This window comes from Oenanthe melanoleuca, chromosome 2 (genome assembly GCF_029582105.1).
Source record: "Oenanthe melanoleuca isolate GR-GAL-2019-014 chromosome 2, OMel1.0, whole genome shotgun sequence".
NCBI lineage: Eukaryota > Metazoa > Chordata > Aves > Passeriformes > Muscicapidae > Oenanthe > Oenanthe melanoleuca.
In genome coordinates, this window is record NC_079335.1 from 148,126,369 (window position 1) to 148,148,025 (window position 21,657).

A 21,657-nucleotide genomic window follows, 5' to 3' on the forward strand; every position below is an offset into this window, starting at 1 on the left:
TGTGCCTGGGTTGGGATTTACCTGGGCTGGGATGTGCCTGGGTTGGGATTTACCTGGGTTACTGATCACTGATCACTGGGTTGGGATGTGCCTGGGTTGGGATGTCCCTGGGTTACTGATCCCTGCTGCTGGAAACCAGAGCCAAGGAGCAAGTGTGGCATGAGACCCTTCAGTCTGGGCCACAGAGCTGGAGCAGGCACAGTGAACAGGGCTGGAGTTGGAGCAGTTCACATGGGGGAGGAGGTGAAGTTTCCTAGCAGGGGGGAATTTGTGCACCAAGTGCACAGATGGGACACAGACCCTCTCTGTCTTACCCATGTGCAGTGACCAGGGCTGGATTCAGGGCTGGTGGGAAACTGCCTGGCTTCAAGTTAGCAGTGACCCCACAGTTCTGCCACCTTTGGGACTGTGGATGAGACTATTGCTGGATCCACTGGGCATCTCTTATCTGACACCTATTTTGGGAACTGCAGAGGAAGCACTTCACAGTTTGCAGTTCTTTGCCAGTCACAAGTTAATCTTCAGAGGACACAAACTTTGGGGACATGAGGGATTTGCTGTCTTGCCCCAAGAGTCTCTGGGCACAGCCAGTGGATGGAGTTCAGAGCAGGTGTCTGTGGTTCCTCTGGGCCCTAGACTCTGCAGAGGTGAGTGAGTGTGCTGGCTGCTGTCCTGCACACACAGTCCCCACCTGGCAGGAGCAAATCCAGGGACATGGAGGGGAGAAGAGTGCCCTGTATGTGGCTGGAATACATGGATGCAGTGCTCTGGTGAGGATTCAGAATAACTCCAAAGCAGGTACAGACAGCTTCAAGTTAAATACAGTAGGAATGAGGGAAGGACTTGAGTTTGTGAAACCAGCAGGGGCTCTGAGCTCAGTCATGATCCACTTTACAATTAAGCTTGGTTTTAGTTTGGGTTGGATGAGTTCCCATTGTCCAGAGGAGGGCATGGAGATGCTCCCAGGGCTGGAGCCCTCTCCTGCAGAGACAGGCTGGGAGAGCTGGAGGTGTTATCCTGGAGAAGAGAAGGCTCTGGGGAAGAACTCAGAGCCCTTCCAGTGCCTGGAGCTGGAGAGGGAGCTTGGACAGGGCCTGGAGTGATGGGACAAGGGGGATGATGTTATCCTGGAGGAGGGGAGGTTTAGATTGGGTATTAGGAAGTTCTTCCATGTGCAGGTGGTGAGGTCCTGGTACTCAACAGGTTGGCCAGATGAGCTGGGAGTGTCCAGGGCCAGTTGGGACAGGGCTTGGAGAACCCTGGTCCTGTAGAAGGTGCCAGTGGCAGGGGATGGGACCACAGTGGTTGGGCTGGAGAGGGCAGGAAAGGGATGAGCAGATGTGCCAGGGCTGGCAGGGGTCATGGCCTGGTGTTCACTGGAGGTGTGGGTCAGGATTCTCTGCTGCTCCTCTTCCCAGTGTCACTTCCCTGGCCCCTCCCTCACGGCCCCCAGCTGCATCCTTGCTCTGTTCTTCACTTTCACCTTGGGCTGTGCTGCATCTCATCGTTCTGGCTGGAGGAACAGGAGCAGCTCCTGTCCAAGTGCAGGTGGGATGAAAAGGGACTTCAGTGGGGGAGGAAAGAGCCAGTGTCAGCCAGCACAGAGCCCAGCCTCAGCCCAGCTGAGCTCTGGGTTCTTGCTTCACAGAGTTGGCAGGGACCTGCTGAGAGTGTTAGCAAGGGGAGCAGGGCCAGGGAGGCTCTGGGGCACAGACCCAGCCAGGCAGCAGCACTGCAGCTCTGGGCTCCAGAGCTCCCTGAGGGCAGGGGAGGGCGAGAGCTGGGCAGGAACCCTGCCTTGGAGTGGGGAGAGAAGGGGAGTGCAGGGAGAGCTGCAGCTGTGCTGGGGTGGCTGTGGCTGCAGGCAGCGACTGGAGGAGCTCCCAGCAGCAGAGATGGGACTGCAGGGAGCCAGAGCACGAGAGTGAAGGGAGCAGGCTGGAGGGGACAGCTCTGCTCTGCTCTGCTCTGGGGGCTCTGCAGCTTGCTGAGAACCACGAGTGTCCCGTGGGGTGTGCTGGAGAGCAGGCAGCACCGTGTCCCCAGCAGGGGAGGCTGAGCAGGACGGGCCAGTCTAACTCAGCACTCAGCTGGGAGCTCGAGCTCTGGGTGCTTTAGGGTGAGCACTGCTGCTGGTCAGTTCTCTGCAGCCTGGGGCACGGTCTGCATGGTCTGACACGTGTGTTGGGGCCAGTGGAGTGTGAGTGCTCCTGCATCTCCTCCAGGAGCGTGTTCCAGGGGGTGACAATGGGGGGCACTGCTTGGCTGATGCTCTGTTTGCTCTGAGGTGATGGGGGCCCAGCTGTCCTGGGCTGGGCTCTGTGTGCTGGCACCGAGTGCTGGCTGCACAGCCCGGCCAGGGAGCAGCCAGGACACAGAGTGGGAGCGTGCCCAGCCCTGGGCTGTGTGCCAGGGGCTGTGGGAGGGAGCCCGTGCTGGCCTCAGCCTCTGCAGGGCTGGGATGGCAGGGGCTGGAGCTGGGTGCAGGCTGAGCTCTGTGTGCCCCTGAGCAGGGCTGGGCACAGCTCAGAGTGACCCTGAGCAGGGCTGGGTGCAGCTCAGTGTGATCCTGAGCAGGGCTGGGTGCAGCTCAGAGTGACCCTGAGCAGGGCTGGGCACAGCTCAGTGTGACCCTGAGCAGGGCTGGGCACAGCTCTGAGTGACCCTGAGCAGGGCTGGGTGCAGCTCAGAGTGACCCTGAGCAGGGCTGGGTGCAGCTCAGTGTGACCCTGAGCAGGGCTGGGCACAGCTCTGTGTGCCCCTGAGCAGGGCTGGGCACAGGCACAGCTCAGAGTGACCCTGAGCAGGGCTGGGTGCAGCTCAGAGTGACCCTGAGCAGGGCTGGGCACAGGCACAGCTCAGAGTGACCCTGAGCAGGGCTGGGTGCAGCTCAGAGTGACCCTGAGCAGGGCTGGGCACAGCTCTGAGTGACCCTGAGCAGGGCTGGGCACAGCTCAGTGTGACCCTGAGCAGGGCTGGGCACAGCTCTGAGTGACCCTGAGCAGGGCTGGGTGCAGCTCAGAGTGACCCTGAGCAGGGCTGGGCACAGGCACAGCTCAGAATGACCCTGAGCAGGGCTGGGCACAGCTCTGAGTGCCCCTGAGCAGGGCTGGGCACAGCTCAGTGTGACCCTGAGCAGGGCTGGGCACAGCTCTGTGTGCCCCTGAGCAGGGCTGGGCACAGGCACAGCTCAGTGTGACCCTGAGCAGGGCTGGGCACAGGCACAGCTCAGAGTGACCCTGAGCAGGGCTGGGCACAGCTCAGTGTGACCCTGAGCAGGGCTGGGCACAGGCACAGCTCAGAGTGACCCTGAGCAGGGCTGGCCACAGCTCTGAGTGACCCTGAGCAGGGCTGGGCACAGGCACAGCTCTGTGTGCCCCTGAGCAGGGCTGGGCACAGCTCAGAGTGACCCTGAGCAGGGCTGGGCACAGCTCTGAGTGCCCCTGAGCAGGGCTGGGCACAGCTCAGTGTGACCCTGAGCAGGGCTGGGCACAGCTCTGAGTGCCCCTGAGCAGGGCTGGGCACAGCTCAGTGTGACCCTGAGCAGGGCTGGGCACAGCTCTGTGTGCCCCTGAGCAGGGCTGGGTGCAGCTCAGAGTGACCCTGAGCAGGGCTGGGCACAGCTCTGTGTGCCCCTGAGCAGGGCTGGGTGCAGCTCAGTGTGACCCTGGCACCAGGCAGAGCACGGTGCCAGTGCTGGTGCCGGTGTCCGTGCTGGTGTCGGTGTTGGTGTCAGTCCCGATGTCAGTCTCAGTGTCAGTGTCACTGTCACTGTCAGTGCCAGTTGCAGTGCCGATGCTGATGCCAGTGTCAGTGCCGGTGTCTGTATCGGTGTCAGTATCAGTGTCAGTATCGGTGTCAGTATTGGTGCCGATGCCAATGTCAGTGCCGATGTCGGTGTCAGTATCGGTGTCAGTGCTGGTTTCAGTGCCGATACCGATGTCAGTGTCGGTGTCGGTGCCGATGCCGATGTCAGTGTCAGTATCAGTATCGGTCCCGGTGCCGGTGCCGGTTCCAGTGCCAGTGTCAGTATCGGTCCCGGTGCCGGTACCTGTGTCAGTGCCGATGTCAGTGTCAGTGTCAGTGTCAGTGCCGATACCGATGTCGGTACCGGTGCCGGTGTCGATGTCAGTGTCAGTGTCAGTATCGGTCCCGGTGCCGGTACCAGTGTCAGTGCCGGTGCTGATGTCGGTGTCAGTATCGGTGTCAGTGTCGGTGTCAGTATCGGTGTCAGTGTCAGTGCCGATGTCGATGTCAGTGTCAGTATCGGTCCCGGTGTCAGTGTCAGTGCCGATGCCGATGTCGGTCCCGGTGCCGGTGCCGGTGCCGGTGCCGAGCCCGCTCCGCGCAGCCCCCCCGCCAGCCCCTGCCCCCCGATGCTCTCTGTGCCTCTGCAGAGTGAGGGATTGGCTCCCCCAGGCCGGGGTTGCTGAGCCTGCTGTGATCATGTCACGTCGGGCTCCGTCGATGTTAACATCTCATTATCTTTGTTACTGTAATTACATTATCCGCTGCTTTATGCAGAATTATTCTCCGAGGACTAATTGATGGATCCATGTTTAATTCATTAATCATTAGCATCAAATTCGACAATTACAGTGCACACTGATTGTGGAATTTCAAATGTAATGAGGGAAGAATTAACAAAGAAAAGGGAAAACCTGTTTCCCTGGCACACCGCTGCTCGCCGTGGGGGACAATGACATTGAGGGAAGAAGAGCAGTGAGAGCAGGGTGGTGCAGGTCATGGCAGACAGGAGGCTGTGCATCATCTCTGCCTTTCTCCTGCTTCTGGCTGCACGAGGGGTGCTTCGGGTCAGGGCAGGGTCATTCATCTCCCATGGAAGAAGGGAAATTGGGCACTCCAGAGGGAAAGCTCAGCTCTGACTTCTGGAAGTTGCTTGTGCTTCCCCCCAGCAGCAGCTCGTGCCACACTGCCCTGGCGTGTGTCCAGGGACACCCCCAGGGACACCCCCAGGAACATCCCCAGGGACATGCCCAGGGACATCCCAGGAACATCCCCAGGGACATGCTAGGGACACCCCCAGTGACATGCCAGGGACATGCCAGGGACACCCCAGGGACATGTCAGGGACATCCCCAGGGACATGTCCAGGATCACCCCCAGGGACACCCCCAGGGACATCCCAGGGACATCCCAGGGACATCCCAGGGACATCCCCAGGGACATGCTAGGGACACCCCCAGTGACATGCCAGGGACATGCCAGGGACATGCCAGGGACACCCCAGGGACATGTCAGGGACATCCCCAGGGACATGTCCAGGATCACCCCCAGGGACACCCCCAGGGACATCCCAGGGACATCCCAGGGACATGTCCAGGATCACCCCCAGGGACACCCCCAGGGACACCCCCAGGGACACCCCAGGGACATGCCCAGGTCCAGCTGTGCTGCACTCTGCAGGACAGCTGCAGGGCCTGTGTTGTCCCTGTGGGCTGTGCTCTTTTTTGGTGAAACCCTGTGAGCTGCAGCAGGGTGAAAGGCAGAGCAGGGCCCAGTGCTCCCCCTCGGCCTGAGAGGGGCAGTGCCCGTGCACAGCTGGTTCCGTGCCAGCTGTGGGGCACACCCACCTCCAGCTGTGATTTGGCTTGCTCACTTGGCTCCCTGCAGGGCCTGGCTATAGAAGTGCAGTGTCTGTCACTGCTGCTCAGCCACGGGCCAGGGCAGGGCTGCAATGGTCTTTGGGGTCTTTGGGGTCACTTGTCACCCAGACAGTCTGGGGTCTGTAACTCGGACCTGGGGGTGCCAGGCTGGGAGGAGGAGGGTGAGGGTCTGCCTCTTCCTCCATGTGGGACTTCTGCCCTTCCCAGTAATATGTTAAAGGGTTGTTTGTAGTCTGAAGATGAAGCTGAGATGAGAGATTTACTAAAATTGATCTGTAATTAATATTTTGAATCATGAATCATGTATAAAATACTGCAAATTCATATGTATATTATAAATATTATACATTCACTAATACAGTCATACAGTAACCTCTTAGGAATGTTTATCTGCATGTCTGAAGGTGGAGGATGAATCCAAATGTGAGGCTTGAGCTGTCAGTTAAAGTTTTGCATTGAGAGAGCTGGAAATGGTCAGGGCTCCGTGGGAAGAGGAGGAGTGTGACTGCAGCTGGGTGGGTGACACAAAGCAGGGCAGGAGCAGCAGTCCCTGGGGCTGGGCAAGAGGCTGAGACTGCTGGGTCAGGATGGCTCCTGCTCCTGGAGCAGGCAGGGAGGGGCTCATGGAGAGCTCTGGAGCACACAGGGAGCTGCTGCTGCTCCTCCCCAGTGCAAGAGCAGAGACTGATTTTCTCCAACCCAACAGTATAATCACTAACCCTAATTAGAGATAATTACTGGGGGCTGTTACACTTATCCCTTACCAGGTCTCTGAGGGGCTGTGCAGTGCAGGGCTGAGCAGGGAGAAGGCCTGGGAGAAAGGGAGGGGAGGAGCAGGGAGAGGGGAGCAGCAGGCAGCAGAGTGCCCTGGTGGGCAGAGCTGCCCAGGGCTGGCCAAGGTGCCCAGGGCAGCCAGGTGTGCATGGGGCAGCCAGGTGGGCACAGGGCAGCCAGGTGGGCACGGGGCAGCCAGGTGTGCTCAAGGGCAGCCAGGTGTGCCCAAGGGCAGCCAGGTGTGCACAGGGCAGCCAGGTGTGCATGGGGCAGCCAGGTGTGCATGGGGCAGCCAGGTGGGCACGGGACAGCCAGGTGTGCCCAAGAGCAGCCAGGTGGGCACGGGGCAGCCAGGTGTGCCCAGGGCAGCCAGGTGGGCACGGGGCAGCCAGGTGTGCCCAAGGGCAGCCAGGTGTGCTCAAGGGCAGCCAGGTGTGCATGGGGCAGCCAGGTGTGCATGGGGCAGCCAGGTGGGCACGGGACAGCCAGGTGTGCCCAAGAGCAGCCAGGTGGGCACGGGGCAGCCAGGTGTACCCAAGGGCAGCCAGGTGTGCTCAAGGGCAGCCAGGTGGGCACGGGGCAGCCAGGTGTGCACAGGGCAGCCAGGTGTGCTCAAGGGCAGCCAGGTGGGCACGGGGCAGCCAGGTGTGCTCAAGAGCAGCCAGGTGTGCCCAGGGCAGCCAGGTATGCCCAGGGCAGCCAGGTGTGCACAGGGCAGCCAGGTGTGCCCAAGGGCAGCCAGGTGTGCCCAGGGCAGCCAGGTGTGCACAGGGCAGCCAGGTGTGCTCAAGGGCAGCCAAGTGGGAACAGGGCAGCCAGGTGGACACAGGGCACAGAGCCAGGCTGGGGGCTGTGGCTGTAGCTCTCAGCATTCTGAATTCTGGAGCATCTGGCTCGGGTGCCTTGCATGGGGCACCTGGATAAGCTAGAAGGGTGTAATTAGTGGCCACCTGTTGAAATCTCAGTGTAAATACCTGGCTGGTGCTGCCTTCACCAATGTCCATCTCCCTCCACCATCCCAGGGATCTGTGCTGGGTTCTGTTTTACACAGCATTTCCTGCACATTCCTGCAGCTTGTGATTCCAGGTTTCTGCAGGGACCCTAAGTGACACCTCTCTTCACAGTAACAGGCCAGGAATGATCTGGGGCACAGACCATGTTCCTTCATCACCTCTGCTGCTCATTCCCAGCACCTTGCTTTCCTGGGATAATTCTTTGCAACGTGTTGGAGAATGACATTAATGTGGTAAAGTCACTGAGGGACTTCATGAAGTTGCACTAAAGCTTCTGTGGACTTTGTGAATTCTGGTTCCAAACTGCAGAGCAGCTGCCAAGGAGATCACTGTTACCCCACTTCAGCCACTCACCAAACTAAATTCAGTAGTGCCTTACATAAAAGTAACTTGGCTGTATTGTGCTGGTGTCCAGGCAGAGTGAAATTGTGAGATCAGAAATAGAGTATTAAACACACACATGCACAGACACATGCACAGACACATGCACACAAAAATGTATCTGAGCCAATTTCACCAAGCTGGAAGCAATTACGTGCCAGATCTTTTGGGAGAAAGATTTTAAACAGGGGAAAAAAAGAAAAGTGAAGCATAATTAGGAGTTTTTAAAGAGTATTTTACTGGATACCAGAAAGTTAAAAGGAAGGTTGTACTGGTTAAAAATGTGTCAGTCTTGGTGGGAGGAGATGTGAGCTGTTCATTCTCTGCCCTGATGGTGAGAAGGAGCAGGAGCAGGTGCAGGGAGCTGGCTGCACGGTGCTGCTGTGTCTGTTATGAGGAGTGATGAAGTTAACAGCACCACGCCAAAGGAGTGGCTCAGTGCTGGGCAGGGGTTGGAAGCTGAGCTGCTTGGAGGCTGGTGGCCCTGGTGGGGGTGGCACAGGCAGCTGGAGCTGCACTGGGCTCCTGCTGCCATCCCATGCCAGCACAGCACCCAGCAGTGATCAATTGTGAGCAGCCTTCAGAGGGACCCTTCTGCCTCTTGTTCCAGCTCCAGGTGCTCCAGACTCACTCTGGCTGCACCACACAAAGGCTGTGGCACTCTGGGCTCAGGGGCAGCCAGGGTCACCCTCCATGCCACAGGTGTGGGGAGCACCTGACAGGTGATGGGATGGGGAATTCAGGAGCAAAATCATGATGAAGTTAGAGCACAGCACAGCACAGCTGCTGGGGGGGAGCCCCCAGCTCCTTCTGTGTGGGGATGGGGACACCAACACTGCCCACCCCAAGGAGAGCTTCTCTTTTTGGGGACATGTGCACAAGGCTGTCACTTCAGCTCTGTTCCCTTCTCCCAGAGGAAAGCCTCTCCCAGCTGCTTTACCTGGCAAAACTCAGCTCCTGTGTTCCTGCTCCAGGTGTGAGCCAGAACAGCTCCTGTGTGCTCCTGGACAGGTGTGAGCCCAGGGCAGCTCCTGTGTTCCTGCTCCAGGTGTGAGCCAGGGCAGCTCCTGTGTGCTCCTGGACAGGTGTGAGCCCAGGGCAGCTCCTGTGTTCCTGCTCCAGGTGTGAGCCAGGGCAGCTCCTGGACAGGTGCTCCCTGTCCTGCCTGCTGTGGGTGTGCTGGCTGCTCTCCTCCACCCCCATCCATGCCAGACTCACCTTTGCCCAGGGCTGGGGGAGCAGCTGCTCAGGGGCTGCTTTACCTGGGGCAGTTGTTCAGCTGAGCCACGAGAACCTCAGCAGGTCTCTAATCCCCAGCTGCTCCATGGAGTTTCCACATAAGAAATAACTGTGGGTCCAGTACTGGGAGCTCATTTCCCCCTTGGCATGGGAGCCTGCACATGGCTGCAGAGCAGGAACCACTGCAGTTACAGACAGTGAAAGGGTTTTTTCAACTTTATTAGGAGCTAATGAATCCTAACCCCAGCATTCTTACATTACTGTGTGGGAATCATAGAATGGTTAATAAGGAAAAAAAGCCAAGTGTTCAGTGAACACTTGTATTGGTGTTTGGGAAGAGGCAAGATGATGTATCTCAGCACAGAATGATGAATTCTTCATATTCCAGCTGTAATTAGGCAGCAAATTAAACAGCAGGTAGGAGATGTGGACATGCTGGAATCAGCAAGGCTGAATTATTTAATTCAGGAATTGCAGAAGATGTGTGGATGGTGACAGTCAGTTTTGGGGTGGAGAGGACTTCCACAGGGCTCAGGTTAATGGATTCATATGTCCACAGGAGGAGACTAAAAATGATGGACAGGAGAGGCTGTAAAAACCAGGAGCTGCTCTCAGAATCACCTGTAGGAAGATCTGATGTGCTCAATATATTTACCTTATTGGAGAAAAGGTTAAGAGGTGATTTTAACACCACCTGCAAATACCTGCATAGGAAGAGGAATTTGGTGAGAGCTCCTTCTCAGATAAAATGTGCCAGATCCAGTGGCAGTGGTAGAAGGAGGACAGCTCAGGCCAGAAATAAGGCCCAGATTTCAGCAGCAAAGGCAATTAACACCTGGAACCACTCACCCAGTGTGACTGTCATCTCCTGGCGCTGGCAGTGCTCAAGTCAGGATCAGATTTTCTGGCAGATCCATCACTGCTCAGGCAGAGTGAGAGAGGGGCAGAGCTGGGATGTGGCTTTGTGCAGAGCTTGGGCAGTCTGGGGCTGCTCTGGGCTCTGCCTGACTCGCCCCCTGCTCTTCCATCAGTTGTCTCTCCCTGCAGAGCCCTGCCTGCCCTGCAGCTGCTCCTGGGCTGGGGTGCCTGGGCTGGCAGGTGCCCTGTGGGCAGGCAGAGCTCAGGCTCAGGCTCAGTGTCTGCCCTGCCCTGCAGCTCCTGGGCTGGACTCTGCCCTGGCTGCAGGGCCCTCTAAACCAGAGATGGACTGCTGTGCTGGCTGGGGAAGCTCTGGCTCATCTGGGGCTTGGGCTGGGCAATGGGAAGTGCCATGGGCACCCTGCTGCCACTGCCAGCCCAGCTCTGTCCCAGGGCAGTGGCACCATGCCCACCACAAGTGACCTTTGGTGGCAGCTGGGTGTCTGTGGGTCACTCAGCACAGGCAGGTGCCCAGAGCCAGGCTCTGCAAGGGCTGCACTGAGGGAGATCCCTGTGCCAGAGCATCTGTGAGGCCCAGCGAGGGGATGGCTCCTGCTGAGTGCAAGCTGGCACATCCTGCTGGCCCTGCCAGGAGCTGGGCTGGGAAACCTCAGCCACCTCAGCTGGGACCACACAGACAGGCACTGCCAGCAGAGCTGGGAGGACAGCTCTCTCTGTCTGTCTGTCTGTCTGTGTGTGAGCCCAGAACGTGCCCCCCTGTCTGGGAGCTGTTTGGGTGCCCTGCAAGGTGACCAGCTCCCAAACAGGGCACTGAGGTTCGTGGCTCTGAAATGACAGTTCTGCATCCTGGGCTCCTGCAGGGTCAGAGGCAGCCCCAGTTCTGGACTCCTGGAAGTTGCTCAGGAGGAATGTCCAGGTACCAGCACAAGTGCTTCCTTTGGAAACCCAGCCTGGCAGAGCAGGAGCAGCAGCCACAGGGGCTCCCAGGAAGGATCCCACCTCCTGCCCTGGCAGCTGACAGGGTGAGTTACATCCTCCCAGCAGGGTTTGACAGGCAGGCAGCTCTCCAGGTCCTTGGCTCCCTCCAAGGCTGGTTGCTTTGGGAGTGGAGGTTTCCCACTGGCTGCAGTTGAGTTCCAGCCCAGCTCAGGGCCCTGAGTAGCCACATTTTGGGGAGGCTTTGAGCTGTGTTCAGCTGCAGGCTGCAGCCAGCACTGGGGAGCCAGAACCCCAGGGTGACTCACAACAATCCTGGGTTTATTTGGAATAAATGTGTTGGCAGCAAGTGTTTGAGGGGCAGTGACTGAAGAGTCCTTGGGCACCCTTTGGCAGGCAGTAGATTAATCTGCACTGTGCTCTGGGTGTGCAGCACCCGAGGAATCAGGGTTTGCTCCATGCTAGGGTGTTTCACCTACCCTGGGCACTTGCTGACACTCCTGTGCCTGTGAGGGAGCACTGGCACTCCATGAGGGACCTGGCCTGTGCCTGGCCATAAACCCAGGGGAGCCCAAAAGGGCTCTCCAGCTGCTGCCACTCTGACATTCAGCACAGCCCATTCCCTGTGCCAGAGTCGATTTCCTCCACACTGTGAGGGCCTGTAGCAGCATCCAGCACAATGTCACCAGGAAATTTCACCAGACCCTGTGTTTTATTCTGCCAAATTGCTCTTGAAAATACTAGAGATACTAAAAAGATCTCTTGTGACTGCAAATTGTCTCCTTCCCAACTGGTGGTGCCCTCCTGGCTACTCCCCTTTACCCTGCACCCTGGGCAGCCACACCTTAATGAAGAATTCCTGGTTTGCCCTGATCCAGGTGTTTCACTGGAGCTGCCACATGTCTTGCCTGGGAAAAGGCCATTCTGGATTGAGGTGTTTTTCCATCCAGTGCCACACCATCAGTTGGGCTGTCCTGAAAAGGCACCACAGGGCCATGTGAGCCATGAGGAAGCAGTGACTGGAGAGGGGCCTGGGGAGCTGTCAGCAGTCTGGGGGCTCAGTTCCTGCAGGTGGTATTTACCTGTCACCTGTCACTCCCCCCATTTACAGGGGCCATGTCCAGCAGCTGCCAGGGTGTCACTTCCACAGGGATGCAATTCCTGGAACTCTGGCCTTACTGGGAGCCCCCAGCAGCTCCCTGGGAGGAGCTGGAGCTGCACAGCACGAGGTCTGGGCTGTGAGAGCCCCCAGAGCTGGGTGGGGTGCAGGGAGCTTGGAGGGGCTGCAGAGGCTGATGGAAGCTGTTCCTTCTCTCAGAAGGAAGCCCTGGCATTTGTGGCAGCCTGTGCTGCTCCTCAGAAGTGTAATGGAAGGGCAGGTCCTGCTGGGCTGGGGCTCCTGGCCTGGCTGGGTGTGCAGGGGTCACATCTGCACTCCCAAGGGCCCTGCAGGACTTTCCCTCTGCAGGAGGAGCTTTTCCCAATCCCTCTGTTTCTGCCCTCCCTTCTTCACCTTCCTCTGCTCCGTGGCTGTGGCCTTAACCAGGACTGGGGGCGCCTGGGCAGCAGCAGCAGCACCATCAGCACAGGCAGCAGCAGCAGCAGCAGCAGCAGCAGCACAGGCAGCACAGGCAGCAGCAGCAGCAGCAGCAGCACAAGCAGCAGCAGCAGCACAGGCAGCAGCAGCTCCATCAGCACAGGCAGCAGCAGCAGCAGCAGCAGCAGCAGCACAGGCAGCACAGGCAGCACAGGCAGCAGCAGCAGCAGCACAGGCAGCAGCAGCAGCAGCAGCACAAGCAGCAGCAGCAGCACAGGCACCAGCAGCAGCAGCAGCACAGGCACCAGCAGCACAAGCAGCAGCACAGGCAGCAGCAGCAGCAGCAGCAGCACAGGCACCAGCAGCACAGGCAGCAGCACAGGCAGCAGCAGCAGCAGCACAGGCAGCAGCAGCAGCAGCAGCAGCACAGGCACCAGCAGCACAAGCAGCAGCACAGGCAGCAGCAGCAGCAGCAGCAGCAGCACAGGCAGCAGCACAGGCAGCAGCAGCAGCACAGGCAGTAGCAGCAGCAGCAGCACAGGCAGCAGCAGCAGCAGCACAGGCACCAGCAGCACAGGCAGCAGCACAGGCAGCAGCAGCAGCACAGGCAGTAGCAGCAGCAGCAGCACAGGCAGCAGCACAGGCAGCAGCAGCAGCAGCACAGGCACCAGCAGCACAGGCAGCAGCACAGGCAGCAGCAGCAGCACAGGCAGCAGCAGCAGCAGCAGCAGCAGCAGCAGGCTCCCTCCCACGAGGAGGCAGAGAGGAGATGGATGCAGCAGTCAGGAGCCGAGCACCAGCTAATTACCCTTCCGAGTGTGTCTTGTAAATTAAGGGCTAATTAGAGGCAAAGTCAGTGTCATGGTTTTACACGTGTTTCTGTGGCGCTGAACGAGGGGAGGGAGGGGGAACATGCAGCAGCCAGGCTGGAGCAGGAGACGTGGTGGGGCTCTGCAAGGAGGGGGAACATGCAGCCTGGGCTCGGGGTCCTGGAGCACAGGGGGCAGGGAAACTCGGGGTGCAGGTCCTGGCAGCTCGGGTGCAGGGCAGTTTGGGATGCAGGATGGGTTTGGGGTGCAGGGCAGTTTGGGGTGCAGGGCAGTTTGGTGTGCAGGGCAGCTCAGGGTTTGGGGTGCAGGTACTGGCAGTTTGGGGTGCAGGGTGTGTTTGGGGTGCAGGGCAGTTTGGAGTTCAGGGCAGTTTGGAGTTCGGGGCAGTTTGGGGTGAAGGTCCTGGCAGCTCAGGGTGCAGGGCAGCTCGGGTGCAGGGCAGTTTGGGGTGCAGGATGGGTTTGGGGTGCAGGGCAGTTTGGGGTGCAGGGCAGTTTGGGGTGCAGGATGGGTTTGGGGTGCAGGGCTCCCCGTGGGCGCTGCTGGCAGGCAGGAGCTGCAGGCCAGGCTCTCAAGGGATCCTGCACAGCTCTGAATTTTGGGAAAGGGCGTTTTGGTCCAGGATGGGAACAGGGAAGAAGAGGGTGGGAGGGACCTGCCATGCTGGTGATAAAGGAGTGGTGGCAGTGGTGGTGATGATGATGATTATGGTGGTGATCGTGGTGATGGTGGGTGGCAGGCATGCCTGGTGCAGGGCTGGTGCCCACATCACCCTCCTTTCAGCACTTGCCTTTGGAGGGGTATTTGAGCTGTCCCTCAGGCACTCACAGCCCTGGCTGTGCTTGGGCACCTCTCAGTAGCCTCCCTTGGGTTTTCATGGGAGCAGCAGGGACAGGAACACATTTATGTACGAACTCTGGGGCTTCACCTGGCATTTTGTGGGGCTCTGCTCTTTGCAGAGGGTGGCACAGCACAGGGTTGGGTTGCCCAGGGAGGTTGTGCCATCTCCCTCCTTAGAGATGCTCCAAACTCACCAGAAACAGGCCAGGGCCCCTGGCTCTGGGGGCCCTGCTTCAGCCAGGCCCTGGATGGTGCCAGAGCTCCCTTCCACCTCAGCCATGCTGAGATCCTGGCAGCCAGGTGAGTCTGGTTTCACACAGCAAGGCAGGTGGGCTGTCCTGGGTGCAGCACTCCTTCCACAGATGTTCCTTTGCCTCCGTGGAGGCTCCCACTTGCAGCAGTCCCCTGGGAGCAGGGCTCAGCTCCTGCAGGCCAGCTGTTTCATGGCTGCAGGGCTGGAGCTGCTCTGCGGCCCTGCCCTGGGCCATGGCCAGCTGGGCTGCAGGGAGAGTCCCAGCTCAGTGTCTGTGCCTGCAGGCAGGGCAGGAGACACAGCTCTGGAGCAGGAACAGGGCCCTGCTCTCAGCCTGAGCCCCCAGAGCACTTGCTCTGCAGTGGGGAGCGTGGCAGGGGCTGGTGGTGGGCAGGTGCATGAGACCCCTGGGGCTGGTTCCTCCTCTGTGGCAGACTGCCTGCAGACCGAACGGGAGGGTGGCTGCTCCCTGCCAGAACCATTTTGTTTGCTATTCTGGGCATTTTGGGTATTCCTGTAATCCAGAAACACTTGACCCATTTTGCATCACTGAGTGATCTTGTCCTCTGTGACAGCCTCTGTTCCCAAAATCACTGCTCTCTTGGGGGTTCAGGTTCCTGGGCTCAGCCCCAGCAGTTTTGAGCTAGTGGGAAAAGGAACTTCCACCTGCCATCCTCACCTTGCAGAAATCTGTTCCCCTGCTGGTTTCTGTGATTTCACATCTCTCCCAGTGCCCCCAGCATGGCTGGATTTCCTGCCAGGACACACACACAGGAGAGTGGGGCTGAGAGATGGGAGTGTGTGTGCTGATCGTGGGTGGGTTTGGGTTTGCCAGCTGCCAGAGGCTGTAGTGGGAATGACAGCCATGGACTGTGGCTGTGGGGAGTGCTGTGCATCCCGGGTGCTGCACTGCAGCCCACGAGCTGGGGGTCTCTCTGGGGAGGGGGCGTGCTGGGCTCTGCTCTCAGCACCTTTGGGGTGAGGCACAGCAGCCTTTGGGGGCCGGAGAGAGCCGTGCTCCTCGCAGCCCCCCGGCAGAGTGGCAGCACCGCGTCACCCTGCTCTGCTCGCTCTGCAGGTGCTCCCCACTCCACCAGCAGCACGTCCCTGCACTCGGAGCGCTCCCTCAGCGGCATCAGCCTGGTGGGGTTCAGCTGCAAGGACGGGATGCACCAGCGCTCCTACTCCGTGTCCAGCGCCGAGCAGTGGGGCGAGCCCGCGCCCGGCCCCGCCGCCTGCCCCGGCCCCGGTGAGTAGCCCTGAGTCCTGCTCTGGCCTCGTGGGTGTCACACACGGCCTCTGCTGTCCCCGGGGCTGTGCCCCTGTCCCGCGGGGCAGCTCCAGCCGGGGTCACTGCCGTGCAGCAGGATGCTCCGAGCCCTCTGCTCTGGCCCTGCTGCGGGCTGTCCGTGCTGGTACCGCTGCTGTCCCTCGTCCCGCGCCTCCTTGGCACCCCTGTCTCCCAGTCTGGGGGCAGCTGAAGGAACAGGAGTGATTCCTGTCTCTGGAGCCCGCACTGAGCGCAGCCCGCCCCCTCCCCCCACGCTCACTCGCTCTCAGTGATGTTTCAGGACAGTTGAGTGAATTAAAATAATTCATACATTTCCCAACGTAGCCACTTTGCCGAATTGGAAAATAAATGCTTTTGTGCTGCATTCATCACTCCTTCGTTCCTGGCTCTGCCGCCGCACTAAAAAAGCAGTTAAATGCACATCAAGAGTGGAGGAGCCATTTCCATGCCTGCTCGCCCCTTGTAGTTCTCATTAGCGCGGCAGCCGCCCCCCCGCCCGCTCCCAGGGGCTTTCGCAGTTTAAAGGAGCCTCTTTATGATCATTACCGGAGTCCGACTGTGCGGGCGCCATTTGCAGCTGAGGAGGCTCCTCATTTGTAACTGTGAAAAACTATCAATTTCAGCGCGCCTGATGCAGCGGCTCCATCATTGGCCCCATCAGCTCCCTGCTGGAAGCGAATTAATCAGACTGTTACTGCTGATGGGGCAGCGCGGGCGAGGGGAGCGCAGGGCAGCGCGGAGCGGGGCTGTGCCGGCGGCGCCGGGCTGGGACACGGGACACGGGACACGGGACACGACACGGGACACGGGACATGGGGCAGGGCATGGCCGGGGGACTGGGACAGGGGACACGGGGACATGGGACAGGGCATGGCCGGGGGACTGGGACACGGGGCATGGCCAGGGGACTGAGACATGGGGACACGGGGACACGGGTCAAGGCATGGCCAGGGGACTGGGACAGGGGACACGGGACATGGGACACGGGGCAGGGCATGGCCGGGGGACTGGGACACTGGGACACAGGGACACGGGGACATGGGACAGGGCATGGCCGGGGGACTGGGACATGGGGCATGGCCAGGGGACTGAGACATGGGGACAAGGGGCAGGGCATGGCCAGGGGACACTGGGACACTGGGGAGAACATGGCCAGGGGACTGGGACACGGGGACATGGGACAGGGCATGGCCAGGGGACACTGGGACACACAGCAGGGCATGGCCAGGGGAACACGGGGACATGGGGACACTGGACAGGCATTGCCAGGGGCATTGGACACTGGGACACAGGGGTGGGCATTGCCAGGGGCACTGGGACATGGGGGCACGGCATTGCCAGGGGCACTGGACTCGGGTGTGCCTGTTCGTCCCCGTGCTGGAGAGGCTCCCAGCCCAGGCAGCCCCTTGCCCTGCCCAGCAGCAGCTCTGGTGCCCCTTGCCCAGCCCAGCCCTGAGCACAGTGTGCCCAGCAGCAGCCCTGGTGCCCTCCTGCTGCACTCACAGGCTCACACCTTGGCACAGATGGGCTCTGGCACCACCCTCTGCACAGCAGCTCCTTGCCCCGGTTCCCTGCTGCCCCAGGAGCTGTCATGGCATCATCCTTCCTCTCCTCTGCAGAGCTGGGGGCTGCTGCAGCCATGCTGGGTGTTGCCCTGCCCTACCCTGCCCTTCCCTGGGTGGCACAGGAGAGCCGGCCAGCCCGTGCCCCCATCCCTCTGTCCCCTGTGCTGCCCCTTGTCCTTCTGCTCTCCATCCCTCTGCTCCCTGTCCTGTTCCTGTCCATGCTCACCTCTGCCTCTTCTATGCACAGCTACTGGAGGCTCAGATGGGACTGATCTGCACAGTCTGTTGTAGCAGGAAAAGGAATCATGTTTTTAAACTAAAAGTGGATGGGTTTTGACTAGATGCAGGGAAGCAGTGTTTTATTGAGAGGGTGGTGAGGCAGCAGGGTGCCCAGAGGAGCCCAGAGAAGGCTGCCCCATCCCTGGCAGGGCCAGGTTGGATGTGGCTTGGAGCAGCCTGGGACAGTGGAAGGTGTCCCTGCCCATGACAGGGATGGGACTGGCTGAGCCCTGGTCCCTTCCAGCCCAAACCAGTCTGTGATTCTGTGCTGCTGCTGCAGCCAGTGCTGGAGGGGTGAGCTGTCACATCAGTGCTCAGTGTTGTCCTGTATGCTGGTGGCTGCTCACCCTGTCTCAGGTGCCAGTGCCCTGTGCTAGTGCTCCACATGCCCAGGGCCAGCTGCTCTCAGGGCTGCAGCACGCTGTGGCCATGCCTGGGGCTCCTGGGCACTCCCAGGGCTGCATCCCTGCTCTGTGTCCCCCTCAGCCCCAGCTGACAGAACTGGATTCCCAGTGTCATGAGGGAGGGGCATTTGTTGGGTGGGCAGTGCTTTCCACACAGCAGTGATGGGCTGAGCAGCACAGCCACCCCTCCATCAGGGACTGAGCTGAACTGGGCTGAGCTGAGCTGGGCTGGGCTGAGCTGAGCTGAGCTGAGCAGCACAGCCACCCCTCCATCAGGGACTGAGCTGGGCTGGGCTGGGCTGGGCTGGGCTGAGCTGAGCAGCACAGCCACCCCTCCATCAGGGACTGAGCTGGCCTGGGCTGAGCTGAGCTGGGCTGAGCTGGGCTGGGCTGAGCTGAGCTGAGCTGAGCAGCACAGCCACCCCTCCATCAGGGACTGAGCTGAACTGGGCTGAGCTGAGCTGAGCTGAGCTGAGCTGAGCTGAGCTGGGCTGAGCTGAGCTGAGCTGAGCTGGGCTGGGCTGGCCTGGGCTGAGCTGAGCTGAGCAGCACAGCCACCCCTCCATCAGGGACTGAGCTGAGCTGGGCTGGGCTGAGCTGGGCTGGGCTGAGCTGAGCAGCACAGCCACCCCTCCATCAGGGACTGAGCTGAGCTGGGCTGGGCTGGGCTGAGCTGAGCTGAGCTGAGCTGAGCTGAGCTGAGCTGAGCTGGGCTGAGCTGAGCTGAGCTGAGCAGCACAGCCTCCCCTCCATCAGGGACTGACCTGAGCTGGGCTGACCTGAGCTGGGCTGGGCTGAGCAGCACAGCCACCCCTCCATCAGGGATTGAGCTGAGCTGGGCTGGGCTGAGCTGGGCTGGGCTGAGCCCTGCACCACACCTGAGCCCAGCTCTGCCAGAGGCCAGGCTCTCGCTGTGATTCCAGTTCTGCATGGCAGGGCAGGGGAGGAGTTTTCCTGTGCTCAGAGCTGATCCTGGGCACATAGCAAGGCTGTAGGCTGCCATCCCAGCTCTGGGATGTCTGCTCTGGTTGTGCAATGGGATGGGGCCATACAGTCATATAAACCTGCCCCTGCACATTCTGTGTCTGTCCCTAGAGCAGGAGCCCTGCACCCACCTGTGGGGTTCCAGGGTCCCCCCAAGGCTAACTGGTTTAGAGAAGGGCCCAGGAGGTCCCAGGGCTGCCTGTGAAAGGTTCCTTGGTGAGATGGGGCTCTGGAAGTCCTTGGGTGAGGGGTTTAGTTGTCCTGCTGGGGAAGGAGAATTGAGCAATGTCTGATCCAGCAGAGGGAGTGTTCCATGTGCTGCCCCCACCCCACTGCCATCCTGTCCCCATCCCACAGGGGCCCTGCAGGTTCCCAGCTCTGGTGTTGGCTGCTGGGCAGTGAGAGCAGGGACATCCCTCAGGAGCTGCCTGCTCATGGCAGGCCACAGGAGGGGAATGTGAAACGTGTGACCCCACGGGCTGAGCCTGGAGTGGGGCAGGGTGCCACAGGTGTGGGATTTGGCCCAGGGAGCATCCTGGAGATCAGGTGGGCAGCAGAGGGAGGATAGAGGCACTGCTGGTGAGAAAGTTCAGGTCTCCTGTGACATGTGGCTGGGAGCTGAGGGTGCTTCACACCTGCTCTGAGCACGGTCCCTTAGCATGATCAGTAATCTTTATTTAGAAAACTAGAGTCTGATTTTATTAGATTTATCTCTCTTAATTGTCAAGGGTGAGCTATTTCCCCATGGATAAATAGCAGCAGAAATACCCTACTGGTGTGTGTCAGTGCAGGAGAAAGCAGAACTGGGAGAGCTCCAACACTGCAGCCTCTCTCATCTGTGTGAGGGGAGCCCCAGCTGCACCTCCATCCCTGCCTGGGCAGCTCCTGGCCTGAGCCCCTCTGTGCCTCTCCCCACCCCACTGCTCCTGCTTGTCAAGACAGACCAAGCCCCAAAAACCATTCTGACCAAGCCAGGATGAGCTGAGGGAGCAGAGGATGGGCTGGGGTGGGAGAAAGGCTTGGCAGGTCCCTGCCCTGCCACTGCTGGAGCTGCAGCCCTTGTGCAGTGCTGGGATTCCTTCCTTAGTTCCAGGTGCCACAGAACATGGCAGTGGGCGGTCAGGACTTGGTGAGAGACGCTGGATGTGGCAGAGAGGAGGGCAGGCTGCCTGGGCAGAGGTGCTGCCAGGGCAGAGGTGCTGCCTGGGGCAGAGGTTCTGCCTGGGGCAGAGGTGCTGCCAGGGCAGAGGTGCTGCCAGGGCAGAGGTTCTGCCTGGGGCAGAGGTGCTGCCTGGGGCTGCCGGGGCAGAGGTGCTGCCGGGGCAGAGGTGCTGCCTGGGGCAGGGGCGCTGCCTGGGGCTGCCTGGGGCAGAGGTGCTGCCGGGGCAGGGGCGCTGCCCGGGGCTGCCCTCCCTGCGGGGTGGGTGGGCGCTGCCGAGGCAGCCGTGCTTTTAGGAGAGGGTTAACAGTGCAGGAGGGCTCCTGCGCCTCGCTGCCTTCCCCCGAGTCTGCATTTTTATGCTGATTGGAAGCCTGCGCTGTGTGTGCTGCTGAAATTGAATGTCAGGCTTTTGATTTTGTTGCTGGTCTCTAATGAAATTTGACATTTAATGGTGAGTGCAGCGGCAGCGTGTGTGTGTGTGATCGGAGCTTGATTAGCGCACTCTAATTGACAGTAATTAGGCAGCTCCCTGATTGTTTCTAATTCTGCTATTAATTGTAAGGAACAGTATGATTGAGGATAAATTTGGTGCGTTGCTGCTGGGGATGCAGCTCCTTCAGCTCCGTGTCGGAAGCCGATGGAGCCCGTGGTGCTCAGGCTGAGTGAGGCGAGCCCAGGCACCTCGTCTGCAGAGCAGGGCTGGAGGGCAGCGCTTCAGAGAGCCTCTGCAGGGCCTGCCCTGCCCCACAGGGACCTTGGGCCTGTCCCTTCCCAAACGCTTGTCCTGGGAGGGAGCTGCTTCCCAGGAGCTCGAGTTTGGGGAAGGACATGGGGCTGCTGCAGAGGTGCTGCTGTGACTGCCCTGCGTGGGTGCCAGTGCAGGGGGGTCCAGCCTGGCTGCCAGGGACTGCAGTGGCTGTGGGAGCAGCCCTGTACCATGGGGCTGGGCACATCCTGCCATGGGGCTGGACACATCCTGCCCTGTGCCATGGGGCTGTGTGGCTCAAGCCACCAAGGACTGGGGCTGCTCCAGAGCCCTTGGGTGTCCTGGGAAGAGGAGAGTGTCCGTGTCCCACTGCTGATGCCTGGCCTTGTTTCTGTCCCCAGCTAACGGTACTGCCGACTCTCTCAGCTCCAGCCCAAACATTTCCAGTGCTGCCAGCCCCAAGCTGGAGCCGCCTCCATCACCACATGCCAACAGGAAAAAGCATCGCAGGAAAAAGAGCACGGGGACACCTCGGCTCGACGGCCCCAGCACGGCAGCAGAAGGTAGGAGGCTCTGCCTGGGGCAGCTCTCAGACCCGGGGTCCTGCAGCCCCTGGGTGCCTGGGGCTGGGAGTGCTGCTCCTGGGGCTGCTGCTGCCTGGGGGCTCAGAGCACTCCCTGCCCAGCAGCTTGGGCTGGGGCAGGAGGGAGCTGCCAGCCCCTCTGATCTGCCTCTCCCTTCGTTTCCCACGTGCTGTCGTGCCTGTGTGTGCAGTTACTGGTAATTAAAACTGCTAACTGTGGTAGCAGACCTGAGAGCACACCATTTGGGTAAGGGGTGCTCTCAGACACTTTCCACCACAAGCACCAATTTCCATTGGCTTGTAAATTGGCCAGACTTTAGTAATTTAAAAGACCTGTGCTGGGCACCTGCCTCAAGCCAAGGATCTTTTGGAAA

The 21,657-nt window shown here is 60.0% G+C and overlaps 1 protein-coding gene across 3 annotated transcripts in view; it reads left to right on the forward strand.

The window, feature by feature from the left end:
* The window catches only part of AGAP3 (ArfGAP with GTPase domain, ankyrin repeat and PH domain 3), a 116,825-nt gene that overhangs the window by 81,120 nt on the left and 14,048 nt on the right, over nucleotides 1-21,657 (forward strand). For all 3 annotated transcript variants that reach the window (XM_056484189.1, XM_056484188.1, XM_056484190.1), the window contains exons 12-13: nucleotides 15,388-15,558; nucleotides 21,102-21,263. In XM_056484189.1, the coding sequence (XP_056340164.1) occupies nucleotides 15,388-15,558; nucleotides 21,102-21,263 (333 nt within the window). The remainder of the gene's footprint in view (nucleotides 1-15,387; nucleotides 15,559-21,101; nucleotides 21,264-21,657) is intronic.